Source organism: Corythoichthys intestinalis, chromosome 2, assembly GCF_030265065.1.
Source record: "Corythoichthys intestinalis isolate RoL2023-P3 chromosome 2, ASM3026506v1, whole genome shotgun sequence".
In the NCBI taxonomy this organism is placed as follows: Eukaryota; Metazoa; Chordata; class Actinopteri; order Syngnathiformes; family Syngnathidae; genus Corythoichthys; species Corythoichthys intestinalis.
Window position 1 is genome coordinate 22454625 of NC_080396.1, and position 12881 is coordinate 22467505.

The 12881-nt window shown below is 38.3% G+C and overlaps 1 protein-coding gene across 2 annotated transcripts in view; it reads left to right on the forward strand.

The window, feature by feature from the left end:
• plekhg5b (pleckstrin homology domain containing, family G (with RhoGef domain) member 5b) overlaps nt 1-12881 on the forward strand; it is a 106879-nt gene that overhangs the window by 57388 nt on the left and 36610 nt on the right. For both annotated transcript variants that reach the window (XM_057829425.1, XM_057829426.1), the window contains 6 exons: nt 3138-3279; nt 3565-3664; nt 3770-3830; nt 3898-3989; nt 4141-4277; nt 7601-7767. In XM_057829425.1, coding sequence (XP_057685408.1) covers nt 3138-3279; nt 3565-3664; nt 3770-3830; nt 3898-3989; nt 4141-4277; nt 7601-7767 — 699 coding nt within the window. The remainder of the gene's footprint in view (nt 1-3137; nt 3280-3564; nt 3665-3769; nt 3831-3897; nt 3990-4140; nt 4278-7600; nt 7768-12881) is intronic.

The following is a 12881-nucleotide window of genomic DNA, read 5'->3' on the forward strand; positions in this document are numbered from 1 at the left end:
AGGTTTAGAACTTGTTAACTCTATAATGACTGACCGCAGAAATACTGAACAGAAAATTCAGATTCTTTCAATTTCAAAGCTTTATGTGGTCCTTAAATGTAATTTTAAAAAATTGAACATTTTATAAAAAATTGTATATATAATCTCTAATTTTTATCATAAATGATACATTAAGCATTACATGGTTCTCACGGTGAAAGGAATATAACTGAAGTGAGAATCAACACAATAGGGTTTTAAACTGACAATGAAGTCCAGAAATGCTTGTCTCAAATGTGATATATTTGGCAATATAGTTAATGTGCACTTTGGACTTTTTTTTTTTTCCCATTTACCCATGTTAGGCTACTTATTTCCTTATAAAAAGTCCATGTTTGCGTTATTTTCAAAATATATTCCATTTCACTGTGCATAATGTCTTTTGTACTTATTTTATTCATGTATGTTACTTTAAATTACAAATATGAAAGAAAATCAGTTTCTCATGTTTGCCCTGTTACAGTAAGTGTAATGAATGTGTAAAACATGTTTTTTCCCTATTTCTGTGGTTTTAGGAGGTTTTACACATCACATATTTTTTTTGTCTATTGTAAATACGATTGATTATATTCATATAGAAAAATTATTATGACCTTTTTACCTTCCGTGATGACTAGGGATTTATTTCAATGTATTGCTGTACAACCATTTGACAGCAGAAGTTATCTCAAAGCACAAAGTCACTGCAGGAAAATCTTAAATGTCAGTGATGACACTTATAAAAACGGGAATATCAAGCATACACTCTTGCACACAATATACACACAATGACAGGAAGTACATTAGCGGGACCTCCATTGTATCTCCCAATACATGGTCCTATCCTGACGTTGTTGTGCGTGATGGAGGCGTAGGCCTACAAAAGCCCCCTGGTGTTTATCATCCCACCACCCCTTGAGGTGAGGGATGAGAAGAGGTCGCAGAGCTTAGTTTGTGCGGGTGTTGGATCTGTCTGGTTCGAGACGGATCTCCTTAATCCTACAACCTTCTGCTGCTTGTTGTCTGGGTTGGGAAAAAGCTTCTCCTAGTTCAGCACTGGTCTCAAGTCAGCTTTGTTGAGTAACTCTTGGGTAGTATTCAGTGTTGTTTTCGTCAACGATGACTACAACGAAAATATTTGGTCAACGAACACTTTTTTCATGACAATGACGAGACGATAACGAGCTAAAAACATGTTTAGTGAGATTAGAAAATAACGAGACGAATGCCAGTTCTCGTCTGATGAGAAGAAAATGCGCCATAGTTTTCGTCACATGTTCACAATGTTTGACATTTATGTGTAGTTAGCCTGCATCATAGCAGTGTCTGGTTATGTCACTCGTGACGTGTTGTGCCCCCCACCCTTTCCCGACTCACTAGTGTGTGATCTCCAGTCTCCATGCAGGCTTGCACACATGGTAAGTTTTGTTTTCTTGGCCAGAGAGAATATGCAATTTTTCTTTAGCCTTTAAAGGTCTGTGCTAAGTGATCGTCACACACCAATTGTAACTCGTAGCCAGTGTTGTTAATAACGGCGTTAGAATATAACGGCGTTACTAACAGCGTTATTTCTTTCAGTAGTGAGTAATCTAATTAATTACTTTTCTCATCTTGGCAACGCCGTTACTGTTACTGAGGCAGGAAAGCCATGCATTACTACGCCTTACTATGTTGGTTGAATGATGCGAGAAAAGTCTGAGACGGACTCATAGAGACGGACTCACAGAGACGAGAGAGCAGAGCAGGACTGGTTAGGAGGCAAGGGAATTGTGACGGCGTTGCAAACGCGATGCTTGGTGGCTCCAATAATACCTGACTGTAGCCGATAGCCTACAAACTACGCCCACATGATGATGCTACGGTAGATATCACATAATATAGAACTAGATGCAAATGACGGGCATGGCGGCATTAGCAACATGTATAGAAGAACTAGATGCGATAGCAAACAGCCGCCATCTTAAAGCATTAGACCTCTCAGAAAGGCTCTGTTGTAGAGAAACTTCCTTAGTGTTTTTATCTAAAATGCTCCCAAATCGCCAAAATCTTGACTCAAATCTATCTTTGATGAAACAGTTTTAAAACTTACACATGTCGAAAGTACAGAGAAGGGAACTAATGCAATAACGGGAGCAATTCTAACAACTTTAACGGTTGATTCACAACATTAAATGACTTCCACACATAGCAAAGGTTACTATCTAGTTATCGCATTATCCGCAATACCCCTGTGTCTAGTTAAGTTTAGGGTAAAGAATTGGGCTAGGGCCAATTGTCCCCAAAACCCTTTAAAACTTCTACTGACCCGTTTTTTTTTTTTTTTTTGAGGAGGAAAAAAAAAAAAACATGAAAATTATCACCAGTTACTTTGCCAAGTAACTAATTACTCTTACATTCAGGTAACTGAGTTACTAACGCAATTACTTTTTGGGAGTAGTAATTTGGAACTGTTATTAATTTCTTTTTTAAAGCAAGATTAACAACACTGCTCGTAGCATAGCATTCGCGTTAGCATTAGTTGGCGTTGTCCTTATAAACACTACAAGATGCGCTCATCTGTCAATGTTCTTTCGAACTAGTTGAAAACCTTTATATATCGAACTAGTTGAAAACCTTTCTTTAGCAAACGTCGACTAAAACTAGATCAAATTAGTCTTGAGTTTTCATCAACAAAAACAAGGACAAACACATTTTTAGATGACTAAAATATGACTAAGACCAGTATTATCGTCCAAAAGACGATAAGACAAAAAAAGAATTAAGACCAAAATTAAAAGGGCTACCAAAAACAACACTTGTAGTATTATAATAACTCTTTTTGCACTGTTACTGTCAATATCTATGCACAAACTGGCATTTGCACTGTCATCAAATCAGCCATCTGCCTCTTAGTCTAAGTACTGTAAATTGTCATATATGCACTGTTATATTACTACCTCACCACTTTCTGTGAGTCACTCACTTTATTTCCAATATTAATACCCTGTAACCTCTGTTTTTATATCAGCCTATTGTAACACGTTGGGACTATTTCAGTTGTCATTTGAACAGTTCTTGCATGAAGTGTTTGTAATATTGTTTAACATGGTTTCTTGTATGTTTAAATTTGTCAATTGCAGGTTTGCCATCACCCTGACTGCCAAGGCCCGAATAGCAACAGCCCCCTTCACCTGTGTGAGTCATGTGACTCACGCTGCCACTCAGAGAAGAACGACAATATGCACTTTGATCGGCACCCCCGATTTGACTTACAACCTCAAGGTAGTATTGTTTTTTTTGCTCTCCCATTATAGTGATTTGGTTGTATCTCAGCAGGATTACACAAAAAATGCACAACTAATTGTGATAAAACTTTGTATAGCGGTGGGTCAAGCATATTACAAAAGAAAGAGAAATCCAGTTTCCACAGCATGACAATGTAGATGTTATTTTTATATTGTATTAGCTGCGATAGGCTCCAACACCCACGTGACCCTCATGAGGATAGGCTGCACAGAAGATGAATGTTTTTACGGTCAACAAATTCTTTTTGCACCATCTCTCCAGCTTCCATCCTGGCCCGGAACGTGTCTACTCGATCCTGCCCCCCTCGTACCAGCGGCCCCTCTGACCTGGAAGAAGAGGATGAAGGGAGCTGTGACCGCGGGTTGGTAAACCTGTTATTGCTGTTTACTTTTGCTGTAGACTTATATAACTTTTTTTTTTTTTTTTTTTTTTTTAAATATTTTACATAACCGTCCCTTATTTGCAGGGAGAGGAAAGCTGGGGGAATGAAGCTGGTAAAGAAGAAGCCAAGGAGGAGACACACTGATGTAGGTCATGAGCCTCCTTGTGGAAGCTTCTGTGTAAACTGCATGTTTATCTCCTTCCTTCTTCCAGGACCCCAGCAAAGAGTGCTTCAGTCTCAAGTTTGACCTCAATGTGGACATCAACACTGAAATAGTACCTGCTATGAAAAAGAAAACCTTGAGGTCAGGAGATTTTTAATATGGTGTTCCCCAACAATATGACATCTTTGTGTTGTTTTTGTGATGTTTTTTTTTAATTTCTTGGCAAACGTCCACAGAGCTAATGACTTAAATTAATTCAGGTATGTCTTTGCAAATTGTCTTCAATTGCCAGAGAGGTTCTAGGTCCAGTGTTTGAGAGGAATGGTATCGAACTATCACGTGTCGACTTGTTCCTTGATCAGTCCAACACACCACTGTCTCTTAACTTTGAGGCCTATCGATTTGGCGGACACTACCTCAAAGTCAAAGGTAAAACACGCCTCATTGTGTCATGTCTAATTGATAGTCATCTCTGAGTATCAGCTGAAGCTTGCAAGCATAGAACCCAAACTATGAAATTGTGTTTGTGTTCAAAAGCTTCTGTCAGCCACATGTTATTGTTCTTAATGAGCTAAAAAGAGACTCATGACATTGGTATCAACAATACCACTTTGTTCGTAGAAAGTAAGGAGCCTTTTGATTCAATGCCAAGTGGTTTATTTGACATGTGTACTCTTATCTCAACTGACCTTTACAATGTTGAGGGTAATCTGTGCGGCCCAGTTTCCTTTCACACCCATCGTCCTGACTAAAAGAGGAAAAGGAGTGGACTCCCTAAAAAGTCAATACAGCGAGCAATAGATGTGCAACCTGGTCTTCTCATTCACAATACATCTGTGCTGCAGACAATTAGGGCAATGTAAGAAATACTGTTTGTCTACAGGACAGAAAAATAGTTGTGCTTCCGGTCTGAGCTGAATATTTTTGTATTTTAGCTAGTGCTGTCAAATTTATCGCATTAACAGGCAGTAATTATTTTTTTTAATTAATCACGTTAAAATATTTGACGCCTTTAACGTATGCACAGAATGACCCGCTCATGCATTGCCTCAAACAGATTACAATGATGCCGTTTTTTTTGCACATTGAGAGCTAAGAGGCAGAGAAAGGCGAGTGGACACAGGCGTTCATTGGACCGCACCGTTTATTAGCATGAGCTTCGGCAACTCCTTCACAACAAAAATAAGTATCATTTAGTGAAAGCACAACAAAAATAATATTCCTATCTCTCAAAACAAAAAAGTTCATTCCCAATTAAAATAGCTATGAAAAATATAGATAAAACTTACTGAGACTTTGGTCATACTCTATTCAAACATTTCGTTTAGCTCAACAAATACACTGGATGGCAATATTTAGTCACAATATACAAACTATCAGAGATCTCCTACGTTGTGAAGCCAGCACTCAAATGTCCGTGTACAACGTATGGACCAGTAAACAAGGAACTACGGCGTCAGTCGAGGGACAAAACACAGTCATTGGTTTGATTTCTAAGTAATTTAAAACTTGTCATTGACACCTTGTGGTGTATTTCAATCACTACCTTACATAGTTCAAGACACCGTGGAAGAACAGCAGGGAGCCCATGTGCTCGGCGACGTCAACAATGGCGAGCTACTAGTTTATTTTTTGATTGGAAATTTTAAAAATGTTATTAAAACGAAAACATTAAGAGGGGTTTTAATATAAAATTTCTATAACTTGTACGAACTTTTAAGAACTACAAGTCTTTCTATTCATGAATCCCTTTAACAGAAAGAATGTTAATAATGTTAATGCCATCTTGTGGATTTATTGTTATAATAAACAAATACAGTACTTATGTACAGTATGTTGAATGTATATATCCGTCTTATCTTTCAATTCCAACAATAATTTACAGAAAAATATTGCATATTTTAGAGATGGTTTGAATTGCGATTAATTATGATTAATTAATTTTTAAGCTGTGATTAACTCGATTAAAAATTGTAATCGTTTGACAGCCCTAATTTAAACATTTATGAATTTATGATTATTTCAACAAAAAAATTGTCCTTTGATTAAAAAAAAGTGACATTTGTACGGTGAAAATTGAGTTTTCACATCTATCAATGTGTGCATATTATACCTCTCAGAAGTTTTCATTGTTTGTGCTACATTTTCTTTCAAAATAAATGTTGTGACAAAAGACAAAGAAAATGTCTAACGTGTAGAGTTTATCCAGTTGAGCTTCCATGAGCTGTGCTCACATGACGTTATGCTTGATGACAGTGTGTTGAGAATGAAAGAGAGTATGTTAAGAACAAGCATAGCAAAGTTGCTAATTGTTTAAATGATACAGGTAGAAGGTGAACTACAAATCAAATTAATGACAGGGTATCACATAGGTCTATCAAACAAATGTGTATTGCAGCTTGACACTATTCTTCAGTGGTTCACATCCTATTTACATGATAGGGATTTCTTTGTGTCGATCGGAAACTATCAGTCAGAACGAACCAAATTCACGTGTGGAGTCCCTCAAGGGTCAATTCTTGGACCACTCTTATTTAACATCTATATGCTTCCGTTAGCTCAGATACTAGAACAGTATGACATCTCATATCACGCCTATGCAGATGACACACAACTGTACATTTCTGTGTCCCCACATGATCATAGTCCCTTAGTCTCCCTGAGCAAATGCATTCATCAAATCAATGAATGGATGTGCCAGAATTTTCTCCAGTCAAATGTGGAGAAGACAGGTGATCATTTTTGGGCCAAAAAAGGAAAGGTCAAAGATAAGCGGCCAACTTAGCACAATGTCACTTACAGCTACAAATCAAGTCAGAAACCTTGGCGTAATTATTGACTCAGACCTAAAATTTGATAGCCATCTAAAGTCCGTCACTAAATCCGCTTATTACCACCTAAAAAATATAACCAGAATTAAGGGGCTACTGACTCAACAAGACATGGAAAAACTTATGCATGCATTCATTTTCAGCAGATTGGACTACTGCAACGGTATATTTACAGGTCTTGATAAAAAAACAGTCAGGAAGCTGCAGCTAGTACAGAATGCTGCAGCCAGAGTCCTCACAAATACAAGGAAGCTGGACCACATTACACCGGTTTTGAAATCGCTACACTGGCTTCCAGTGAGTCAAAGGATAGACTATAAAATACTACTGCTCGTCTACAAAACACTTAATGGCCTTGGAACAAAATACATGCTTGACTTGTTAGATTCCTATGAGACATCTAGACCCCTAAGGTCGTCTGGAACCGGTATTCTCCATGTTCCAAGAACAAGAACCAAGCAGGGTGAGGCAGCATTTAGTTATTATGCTCCTCACCTCTGGAACAAGTTACCCGAACGTCTGAAGTATGCTCAAACTGTTAGCTCCTTTAAATCAGGGCTAAAAACGCTTTTGTTTAGCACTGCATATCCATAACTATCTATCTGCTTTCTATTCCTCTTGTGCTTATCTCCATTGCTGATTTCAATTATTATTATTAGTAGTAGTTTTTGTTTTATTTTTATTTATTTATTTTTATTCTGTGATTAAATGCGATCTTTTGTCTTGGTTTTTACGTTGTGTTGATTTAAATGTGATTTTTATGGTCTTCATGTGATGTAAAGCACTTTGAATTGCCTTGTGTTGAATTGTGCTATATGAATAAATTTGCCTTGCCTTGCCTTGATAACGTAGTATACTGTAACATCCATATGGTAGGCTAGTTCATTGTGTTGATTTTAACAATTCTCCTTTGTCATGAAGCACGGCCTGGCGACGAGCTAAAAGTGGAGCAGGGGGTAAAGGACATGAGGTCACTGAGCCTGCCCAACATGAAGCCCACCGAGAGTCAGACCCCCTACATACTCACGCCAGCAACCGGGAGGGTGGAGCACGGATCTCTGGGACGTCGCGAGGGTGCAGATCCATTGGTGAGTCATATATACACACCCTTCTCTCCTTTCCATCACTTCACCTTCTATTGTTGTTGTCCCATCAAGCCTTGTGCTGGTACATCCCTATTTGTAATCCCATTGGGACTTCGTATTCAGTGGAACTGTGGGAATGTGTTTGTAGATTTGAGGTGCCCGCCCTAGTATAATATGAATCATATTTAAAGTCCACTTGTTTCACACTGAAGTGCTTGGCTGCATGGAAGTAGGACAGTCCAGTCATCAAGTTGATCGGAGCTAATAACCCTTGTCACACAAGCCTAAGTACTATTTCTTAAAGATGAACAACTAGCTTCCAGTTTTCAGCATGTCACTTCGGATTAGCTTTAGCATTAAATGTCTACTGTACTTGGGTTTGTTGTCTACCTAACAAGACCCCTGTTTGGATTTACGTAAATTTGCATGTGGGGTTGTTATGCCAGGTAATTAAAAAAAAAAAAAAAAAACTGAATAATTAAAAAAAAATCTTGAGTGCCTTTATTACCTGATATTTTGTAGTGTCTAGAAAGGCCACATACCATCAAATTTAAGGAAAAATCCTTGCTTTCAGTCTCCCCCTGCTGGCTGTTAGAAAGAATACATTGGCTTTAGCCAACAAATGCTATAGCAGTTCTACCACTCATGTTTTATCGAAAACAAACCCTAATTAGCTGTTAAATGACATGTATTTAAAATAAAATAAAAAAACTGTAAGCAACTGTATAGAAGCTTAATCTTTGCCATGCCAACTCTGAAGTAGTGCTACAACCTGATAATTTGTTGTTGAAATGTGGCTGTACCGTACTCTGTCCAAACCAGTTGTCACAAGTGAGGCTGATAAGATGTAAGAAATGTACAAAGGTGCTGATGTCATTGCTTAGGGCGCGGAAAAAAACGGTTGAATACTTTACCGACAGCTGTTGCAGCAAGTCTGTAAAATTAGTCATAAACGCCCAAACATGCACGCACACAAGCATTCACACACAAGCAAATATGTTGCTAAGGTAGTCTCTTTGAAAGAATGAGTTTCAAACCTGCTGTTGCATCATGGTCTGATGTCATTGTCTTTTTTCTCTGGAAACACAAAGGTAGTCATTATGGCTAGTTGTCCAGTCAAGAGTCTTAATGTAGAGATGACAAAGTTAGTGACGTATACTTGGGTGTATCAAACAACAACACACAAAAACATAAAGAAACTCGTCCTCGCTACCTACGGGAAATGATTTTAGAATTTCAGCATGCTTTTCTCAAAATAATACAACCCCTGTCAAAAAGTATGGAATCACCAGTCTCGGACGAGCACTCACTCAGACATTTTATTATGTAGAACAAACTCAGATAAAAAGCTTTAAAAATAATGAATTAGTTCAAAAGTGCAACTCTTTAGCATTCAGAAACACTAAAAAGAAATGAATAAAAATCATTGTGGTGGTCAGTAAATGTTACATTTATAAAGCAAGTGCAGGGAAATATAGAATCACTCCATTCTGTGGAAAAATATGCAATCATGACAAAACAAATAATAATCAAAACACATCTCTAGTATTTAGTTGCACCGCTTCTGGCTTTTATAAAAGCTTGCAGTCTCTGAGGCATGGACTTGATGAGTGACAAACAGTATTCTTCATCAATTCGGTGCCAACTCTCTTTGATTGCCGTTGCCAGATCATCCTTGCAGGTCGGAGCCTTGCTGTGGACCTTTTTCTTTTTTCAATTTCCACCACAAGTTTTCAATAGGGTTGAGATCTGGGCTATTTGCAGGCCATGACATTGACTGGATGAGTCTTTCTCCAAGGAATGCTTTAACAGTTTTTGCTCTGCAGCATGATTCATTGTCATCTTGGAAAATGATTTCATTATCTCCAAACATATTTTCAAATGAAGGGATAAGAAAGCGGTCTAAAATTTCAATGTAAACTTGTGCATTTATTGAAGATTTAACCATGGCCATCTCCTCAGTGCCTTTGCCTGACATGCAGCCCCATATCATCAAGGACTCAGGGAATTTTGATGTATTCTTCAGGCAGTCATCTTTGTAAATCTCACTGGAACGGCACCAAACAAAAGTTCCAGCATCATCACCTTGTCCAATGAAGATTCTTGACTCATCACTGAAAATAACCTTTATCCAGTCATTCACAGTCTGTGATTGCCTCTCCTTAGCCTTTTGCAGTCTTGTTCTTTTCTGTTTAAGTGTCAATGATGGTTTCCTTTGAGCTTTCCTATATGAAAATCCCATTTCCTTTTTTTGCGATTTTGCGAAGTTCTGTAACATACCTTGACTCCAGCTTCCTCCCATTTCTTCATTTGTCTTGTTGTACATCTTCTGTTTTTAAGACATATGGCCTTGAGTTGTTTGCAGGCATGAAAATGGGTCAGGGGTTAAAAAGGTGAGAAGGGTGTGGAGGAAATATGTTCCAGTACACTGTACACCCCAACAAAATATTGAGCTCTGTCGACCCACACTGTGTTTCAGCAGGGCTGTGTAGAGACCGGTGGAGGGGCGGGTGCTCGTAGATCAGAAGGGGCACATGAACAAGTATTTAATACACCTTAAAACAACATAACTTCAATTTTAACCAGCTTTAGATAATAATTGGCTGCGACTGTGACATACTTTAATTGGGAAGGGGCAACAGTGAATAGAAATCAAAACTGCCATCAACACTTTCTGGCTGTGACTCAAGTCAGTCTGCCTCTTTTCTTCCTTCAACCTCTGCATCAAAACTTCCTTCCTCAACTTGTTCATCTGGGAACAAACCACATCAGATGGTCACTGAGCCACCAACAGCACAGTTTTCTCAAAACTATTATTTCATTATTATCCATACTTAACAACTCTAGCACCTAATGATTAATAAAGCAATGACATAAAATCTTATAGAAAAAGAACATTGTAATTGTGTTTATAATTGTATTTAATACCCGACTATCCTTGCAAACTTGTTCTTACCAGGTCTGCTATTCACCCAGCTGATGAGGTATCCACTGCCTTTAGCAGCCTCATCCAACTCCTTTTTTTATCCCTCAATCTCCTTTCCCTATGAGGCATGTCTATGTAATGAAATATAAATATTTAAAAAAAAAAAAAAAAGACTCCCTGGTGGCTTTTAGTTTTAAAGCTTTCTTAATTTCTTTCTCTCTCAATAACGATGGAGGTAGATTTGTGTTTTTGTTATTCAATCAAAAAAAAAGTTACTTCTTTCAAAAACAAAGTTGCTTCAATCAAAATACAGGATATACTTTTAATCCCAAAAAAGTCACTTCAACAACAAAAAATTGTTTTTGATTGCAAAAATAAATTTGAGACAAAAAAAGCATTTGAAAACTTTGTCTTGACTGAAACAAATTTTTCCATTGAAGTAATGTTTTGCGTTTGGGCTGCATTTTGGCTAGGACATTTGTGTCTTTATTATTCAATCAAATGAGTTGCTTCAAACAAAAAAATATATATAAAAAGAAAAACTTTGCACATGTGTCAATCACCGTTTAACAAAGCCTGAGAGGGTTTGAGTAGACTCACTATGAAGCATTTAATAAACCCAAGCATTTTCTTACTACTTTATTCTGTTTAAAAATAATTCGGTGGGGCAGTAACATGTTTATAACTTATCTTAATTCTTACATTTTGAAGTGCTTGAAAACCATTTATAAATGATACTTTGGTGAAAAAAGTGAAAAAACATGTTTTATATATATATGTATCTTTTTTCCAATGTAAAATCTGAATAAATACATTGAACACGCACCAAAAAATGGGGGGTGGGGGGGCGCTACTTCGCGGTTTTCACTTATTGCGGCGGGTTCTGGTCCTCATTAACCGCGAAAAACGAGGGATCCCTGTATTTCTGAAAAGCTTCAAGAAGCAAGAGTCATTCCCACCACTCGTCGGGCCGGTGTTGTGCCGACACCGGCCGTCAGCTCAAGTCTCAGCCGAAAATAACGTGTCTCAGGCGGACGACGAGAGCGATGCGAGGCGCCCCACTCCGTCCTAGAGCATGCCGCTTAATTTGACTCAACACTGCGTTTTTTCGTTAATATTACCGCTAAATACACGAGCTTGACGCCAATTTAACGGGAGCTATTTTTTCACGGGAGATTTGGCTAGCTCTGGCAGTGTTCAACGCAAGCGGCAACGAATGGCAGTAACTTTATTATATCGCAAAATATGAAAACGATTGAAAGCATTACTCACCAAATTCAATCTGCTGGCAAATACAGGGAAGTGTGTATGCTGCGCTCTGGTCTGCCCCGCTCTGGATAAGCATGGTGTTAAATCAAGCTGTTTTCGCAGCTTTGCAATGCAACCAAAGGCTCTCCAAGCACTCCATGTACACGTAAAGAGTGCGCGCGACTGGAATAATGGAACGCAGTTTGGGCCGATGATTGGTTCTCGTCAGCGAAGCATCTAGAAGGGTTTGCTGACTGGATTTCTTAAGTGCTCAGTTTACGTACTAAGTTAATCACATGATGATAATAATAAATAAATAAAACCTCCCGACCCCCCCCCCCCCCCCCTCCCAAAAAGAATTTCTCCTCGGATCTACGCAATTCACGTAGGTCGCCCTTTTTGACTTCAAAACGGCGAATTTCGCCGAAAGGTGAGAGATTTTCATGCCTGTGTTTGTCATGACGTTTGTATGTCTTCCTCAGTCTACCAGTATGCTTAACTTTAACAACCCTGCCATGCTGTTTGTACTTGGTCCAGATTTTTGATACAGCTGACTGTGAACAGCCAACATCTTTGGCGACCATACGTGTAGCGTTACCTTCTTCAAGTTTGATATTCCTCTCCTTGGTCTCAAGAGACATCTCTCTTGTTGGAGCCATGATTCTTGTGAATCTACTTGGTCCAGCAGCCCTCCAACGTGTGATAACTGTACTGTTTTTAACTGCTGACTAACGAGCAGATCTAATCTGAGGCAGGGGCCAAATTAAGGAAAGGAAATTGACTGGGTGTGTCTGTATTTTCTACTCAAAATGGAGTGATTGCATATTTTTTTCTTCAGAATGGAGTGATTCTATATTTATGCCCCTGAACTTGCGCTATAAAAGTAACATTTACTGATCACCACAATGTTTTTTATTCATTTCTTTTAGTGTTTCTGAATGCT